The 6,885-nt window shown below is 45.7% G+C and overlaps 1 protein-coding gene across 1 annotated transcript; it reads right to left on the reverse strand.

Annotated features, from left to right (window-relative positions):
* Window positions 1-1,942: 1,942 nt before the first annotated feature.
* Window positions 1,943-5,364, reverse strand: LOC144691181 (uncharacterized). Its single transcript, XM_078559246.1, has 2 exons — window positions 5,266-5,364; window positions 1,943-3,478 (listed from the first exon to the last, which is right to left on the reverse strand). Exons 1-2 carry the CDS (start codon window positions 5,360-5,362, stop codon window positions 3,144-3,146), a joined length of 432 nt encoding a protein of 143 aa, XP_078415372.1. The 5' UTR covers window positions 5,363-5,364; the 3' UTR covers window positions 1,943-3,143.
* Between the last annotated feature and the right edge of the window lie 1,521 nt (window positions 5,365-6,885).

Here is a 6,885-nt window from a genome sequence, read left to right on the forward strand (position 1 = left end):
TGCTGGAAGGTCATTGATAAAGCAGCTGAAGATGGTTGGGCCAAGGACATGGCCCTGAGGAACTCCTGCAGTGATGTCTTGGAGCCGAGATGACTGACCTTCAACCACCACAACCATCTTCCTTTGTGCTAGGTATGACTCCAACCACTGGAGAGTTTGCCCCCTGATTTCCATTAACTCCAGATTTGCTAGGGCTCCTTGATGCCATTCACCCATCACATCCTGTAGTCCCTGTCCTCCACTCGCTCTTGGTCCAGCAATGCTTCCGTTGTAAAATTTTCATCCTCATTTTCAATTCCCTCCATGGCCTCACCTGTCCCCATCTCTGTAATCTCCTGCAGCCCTCCTAGAACTCTACTTTCCTCCAATTCTGGCTTCTTGAGCATCCCCAATTTGCACCACTCTATCATTGGTAGCCATACCTTCAGTTGCTGAGGCCCTAAGCCCTGAAATTTCCTGACTAAATCTCTCTACCTCCCTCTCCTCTTTTAAAACTTACCTTTTGACCAAGCTTTTAGTTACCTGCCCTAATGCCTCCTTATGTGGCTCACATCAATTTTTTATTGCTCATCCCCTCTGTGAAGCACCTTGGGATGTTTTATAACATTGAGGGCATTATGTAAGTGCAAGTTGTTCTTGTTGATGATAAATTTTGGCCAGGACACAAGAGAAGCTTCCTCTACTCTTCTTCAAAATAATGTAATAAAGAGCAAATGGCACCTCCAACTGTGCAGCACTGTCTCAGTACCGCTCTTGGAAAGTCAACCTAGATTTTGTGCTCATGTCTTTGGAGTTGCACTTGAACACACGGTCTCTGACTCAGAGGCTAGTATGCTATTACTGAGTCAAGGCTAACATCATTTGTTTTTATCGCAATAAATTAATTTTTATTTTTGATGCCACCATAAAGCTAGAGCTCACCCAAGGGGCTGGGAGTTAATGCAGTTGGACTGGTGACCATGATTGCTTGTCTTGGAGGGAGGTGTACAGTGGTAACCCCACAGGGGTCAGTGTTGGGATGACTGCCCTTTTCAATATATATTAATGATATGGACCTGGGTAGACAAGGCATCATTTCAACACATGCAGAAGACGCACAACTCAGAAATGTAATAAACATTGAGGAGGGTAGTAACAGAAACCAGGAGGACATAGGTAGACTGGTGAAATGAGAAGGCACAAGCCGAATTTCAATGCAGAGAAATGTGAATTGATACATTTTTGTAGAAAAATGAGGAGAGGCAATATAGACTGGTACAATTTTAAAGGGGTTGCAGGAAGAGAGAGACCTGGGAGTGTATGTACACAAATCATTGAAGGTGGCAAGACAGGTTGAGAAAGGCTTTTAAATGGAGTACAAAAATAAGGAAGTTAAATCACTGGATGGGCCTCAGTTGGAGTATCGTGGCCAATTCTAGGCACTGCATTTTAAGAAGAATGCCAAGGTTTAAGAGAAGGTGCAGAGGAGATGTACTAGAATGGTACCACAGGTGAGGGACTTTAATTATGCAGAGTTTGGAGAAACTGTGGTTGTTTTCCTTGGAGCAGGGAAGATTAAGAGATTTGGTAGAGGTATACAAAATCAGGAAGGGTTGTGATAAGAATAAATGAAAAGAAACTGTTTCCAGAAGCAGATGGGTCAGTAATCAGAGGGCACAGAATGAGGGGCAACATGTGGAAACATTTTCTACAAACAGTCAGTTGCTACAATCTGGAATGCACCATCTGAAAGGGATCTGAAAGAAGCAGATTCAAAATTAATTTTCAAAAGGAAATTAGATAAACATTTTAAGGGGAAAAAAATTACTGGGCTCAGGGGAAGAGCAGGGAAGTGGGCCTAACTCGATAGCTCTGCCAAAGAACCAGCAAAGGCAACGTGAACTGAATGGCTTCCTTCTCTGCTGTGCCTATGAACATATAAGATGAAAGTTTTATTTCTGGCCCAGTTTAGAATTTTTATTTCAGTGATAAGTCGAACACTCAACCTCATAACAACAGAACTGGTTTGAAATAAAGGTATTGGCTTTGAGTTAGATACATGGAGCTACCAGTTGGTTTAGGAGCTAATCCAAGTTAGTTACCAAGCGATTTGATCAAAAAAACCTCTCATTTTTCCTCAAGGTCCAGTGGTGGAACAAATAGAAGGGTTTTGTTCCTTGCTGCTGCTCCAACTCAGTGCCACAGTCTTCCTGGTGTCACAGACCCATATCCAGCAGCAATGACTCATTCATCAACACTCAGCATTCTCTGTATCTATATCTTCACACTGTGGTGCATTCTCAGTCATCTCACTCCTGCATCCACTCATCTGGAAACTGCGGACACAGGCTGATTGGGCCTCAGTTAAAACAAGTCAGAATTCATTGCCTCACACAAGTTTCATGATGCAGCACACTTTGAGACTGGCTTGTAACAACTGCAATAAATACAAAAATGACAGACCTGACAAATGAGTGTTTTCTCATTGAAAGGGCACAAATTAGGGGTGATATCATTGAATGAAATTCTGGAAGGATAAATAGAAGCAGACTGTTTCCAGTCATTGAAAGGTCAAGCTGAGGAACCATAGGTACAAGATTAAATGTAAGAAATTTAGAACAGTGATCAAGAGAGACCTATTCACGCAGAGAGTTGAGGCTGTGGAATTCACTTCCAGGGTGAGTGGCTGAGGCAGAAACTGTCTTAACATTCAGGATTAGATCGAATAGGTGGGTGAAGGGCAAGGGTTTGAAGGGAGAGGGAACAAAGTGAGTAAACATGATTAGAACCACGTGCTAGTGTGGAGATCAAAGGACAGCACGTGCTGGGCCAAATGGCTTGCCCCTGTGTTGTAACTTCTCTGTATTACTGTGCATAGCCCATATGTAACACATAGGAACAACGTAAACTGGGGTTCTAACATTTCAGCTGCAGAGATTACTTCCACAGGAGAGAGGGGCCTGCTCTCTGTCTAGATTGACAGGGGATGGTGGACGGGTATCAAAGGGAACATGAATCTGGGGTTGGGGTTGGGGTGGGGGTGGTACTGAAACACAAAGTTTAAGCAAACTCTCTGATATAGTTTATTTCTCTAAAATGATCAGAGATGTAAAGCTGATGGCTCCCCGAGCAGGAGCTGTTGCGCGGAGGGAGGGAGACACGCCCTATCCAACATCATCGATCACTGGGAGGCTATCGTAGGAATTTGCCTGGGCCGGCTTGGTGTCAGCAATTCGCAGGGAGCCGGCGGCGGGCCGAGGGGGCCGGCGGCCGAATCGCGACGCCGCTGTCTCGCCGACCTCCGGTATTGGGCACTCTGTGGTCTGGCAAAACTTGCAGTCGGCGAGGGCGCACGGCTTGACCTGCCAGAATTCTTCCAGGTCCACGTTTCTTTTTGCCGTCTCCGAAGACACCACGAAGTAACGGATCCGACCTTGTTTGCCAATGTCACACATACACACCCAGGGCTCCCACTCGTTCCACTGGAAAACCGGAACACCTGGGAATACAGGAGGCGCAGATAATCAGACATAAACCTCAAGGCATCACAACTCAAGGTCCTCCGAAACAAATTGGAATCCAAGTCTCCAACGTAGATCCAGCCCGCTGAGATGGTGTTCAATATCAATGTAGAGTTGCCGAATATTTAAGACAATGAAGATCTGTCAAACCTTTCAAATATGATGCTTCATCCAGCAAACTTTTTGATTTAATCGATTTTTAAATCCAAGGTTGTTCTATCTGCAGTTCCCCAATTCTACAGTTAGCCATTTGGAACCCATGAGATTTATATATATTTCCTGATTTTATCATTCATAGAACCAGTGTTACAGCTCAAATAGGCCATTGGTCCATCACACGAGGTAACCAGTATAATCCCACAGTCCGGTTCTAGCCTCGAACTGTTTAACATTTTTCAAACAACTATCTTATTTCTATTAAGATAATTTATGGATTTTGACTCTACATTGGTCCCTATCAGAGACTCTAACCATCCCGTGCTAAATTTAGAATTTATTTTCGCACCAAATAATGGTCTCGTTAATTACCTCAACAAGGAATTACTGAATGACACACTCAGAACAGAAGGAGGGTCATACGGACTCGAAACGTTAACTGTTTCTCCACAGATGCTGTCAGATCTGCTGAGTTTTTCCACCATTTTCTGTTTTTATTTCATATTTCCGGCATCCGCAGTATTTTGCTTTCATCCTTCCTAAAACGTGGTTTCCGGAATTGAATGGAATAGGTCAGCTGAGGGGTAACTGGTATTTTATAAAGATTTGGCATAACTTCCTTGCTCTTGTACTCTATTTCTCTATTAACAAAGCCAAGGATCCTAACTGTTCTGTTAATATCCTTTTCAATTTATCCTGACAGCTTCAAGGATTTTTAAGTACCTCCCCAAATTGTACCTTTAAATTGCCTCTCCCCACTCTTTCTACCAAAATGTATCACTTCAAACTTCTTTCGTTATACTTCATCGATTATGAGTCTGCCCATTTCACCAGTCGATGTCTGTTACTATCACCATCATTGTTTATCACATTTCCGAGTTCCGTATTATCTGCAAACTTTGAAATTATGCCTTCATACCCAAGCCCACTTCATTAATATATCAGAAAGACTAGTGGTCCTAATATCGTCCCTGGGGGAACACCACAGTACACCTCCCTCTGCTTCTGTCCCGTAGCCAATTTTGATTCCCTGTTACCACCGTTTCTTCATAATTTTTGGAGACTTGTTGTTCCTTAGCCATAAGTTCTAGTAAAAAATAGAACCTGAACTGTTGGAGGCTGACAGAACATAAATTCCCACAATTTACTACTTTAATCGTCCTTTAAAGCAATTGGCTTCATCAATATCAAAGCAAATTTGAGAAACTCCTACCCTTGTGAGCACGGCGTTGTGTGTTCCACAAGAGGACCCCCGCTCCCCGCCTCCATTTCACCCCACCACGGCTTTAGATTTTAACCTGGTCCCAGATAAATTCGCCCAGTGACAGAACCAAGGGAACAAATTTACACCCAGGAAATCAGCCTCGAATAAAAGAGGATCTAGTCCCAACACAGTGTTTACACAGGGAATCTCTCACATTCCTCATAGATACAACAAACAGCAGGCGGCATACAGCTAGTAAATACTCCACAGGCCCCCTTACACCCGCAGCCCGAATCCAGGCCGCGGCCTCAGGCAGCCCCACGGAGAAAGACCGGGAGAACAGTCTTTCTCCAGACTGGGGCTTGGTTTGGCCCGTTAGGACCGGGAGCCGGGGTGTCAACCTACCCCTTTGCCCGGGTCCAGGTCCCGCCTCCCACTCCTGGCCGGCTCCGCCCACCACCGTCGCCAGCACCAATAGGAGCAGCCGCCAGCTCGCCTCCATCTTTAAACATCAGGATGCTGTAACCTAGCAACCAAGGCGCCCCTCCCCCCAAGGCGTATGCGTATCAAGCACCCCAACCTCCGCCCCCCCACCCCCCCTCTCTCTCTCTCCAACTTAGCTGTCAATCACAGGGGCAACCCAACAACCAGGCACAGGTACATTCCATTTTGCAGTGAAGCCAAGAGGAGTTAGGAACTCTAGAACAAAAATTCCTGTAAAAACTCAGCAGGTCTGACAGCATCTGCGGAGAGGAATATAGTTGACGTTTCGAGTCCGTATGACCCTTCATCAGAACTAAGGAAATAAAGAAATGAGGTGAAATATAAGCTGGTAGAGGGAGGGTGGGACAGGTAGAGCTCACTAGAGGGCCAGTGATAGGTGAAGGCAAAGGCGAGATTGCCAAAGATGTCATAGACAAAAGGACAAAGGGGTGTTGACGGTAGTAATATTATCTAAGGAATGTGCTAATGGGGGCATTAAGGGTAGCAAGCAGGACAAGCTAGTGGCAGATGGCCCTAGTGGGGGGGGGGGGGTGGAAGGGATCAAAATGGGCTAAAAGGTGGAAATAAAACAATAGATCGAAATAAATTTAAAAATAGGTGGGAAAAGAAAAATATATTTGTAAAAAAATAAATTATTGGAAATAGGGGGATCAGAAAGGGGGTGGGGATGGAGGAGAGAGTTCATGATCTGAAATTGTTGAACTCAATATTAAGTCCTGAAGGCTGTAAAGCGCCTAGTCGGAAGATGAGGTGCTGTTCCTCCAGTTTGCGTTGAGCTTCACTGGAACATTGCAGCAGGCCAAGGACAGACATGTGGGCATGAGAGCAGAGTGGTGTGTTCAAATGGCAAGCGACAGGGAGGTCTGGGTCATGCTTACGGACAGACCGAAGGGGTTCCACAAAGCGGTCACCCAGTCTATGTTTGGTCTCTCCAATGTAGAGACCACCACATTGGGAGCAGCGAATGTAGTAGACTAAATTGAGGGAAGTGCGAGTGAAGCGCTGCTTCACTTGAAAGGAGTGTTTGGGCCCTTGGACGGTGAGGAGGGGGGAGGTAAAGGGGCAGGTGTTGCACCTTCTGCAGTTGCATGGGACGGTGCCGTGGGAGGGGGTTGAGGTGTAGGGGATGATGGAGGAGTGGACCAGGGTGTCCTGGAGCCCTGGAGAAAGCAGAGACCGTTGCCGAGGCTTAGGGCTGTTGGAGATGGAAGGTTTGCAAACAGGAAGCTTGAATCCAGCAGTCCCAAGCCTTGGGCAACAACCTGTACCCAGCTGGGCCTGCACAGCAGCCATCTGTAGGTGCAGCAGGGAAGCCTCTTCTCTGCTCAATCTGTGGAAAAAAGGGTTTAAGACAGCACAGTGGCTGGAGGTGACACGTCTGAGCTAGAGAGTGTTTGAGTGCCCAGACTGTGGCAAGAGTTTCAATCAAGCTTAAAGCAAAACTCCACCATTCATGGTGACGAGAAGCCAAATACCTGCTTAAGAGCGTGGGAAGGGATTCACCATTTCTTCCAACTGAAA

The sequence above is a fragment of the Cetorhinus maximus genome, chromosome 15 (assembly GCF_964194155.1).
Source record: "Cetorhinus maximus chromosome 15, sCetMax3.hap1.1, whole genome shotgun sequence".
NCBI lineage: Eukaryota > Metazoa > Chordata > Chondrichthyes > Lamniformes > Cetorhinidae > Cetorhinus > Cetorhinus maximus.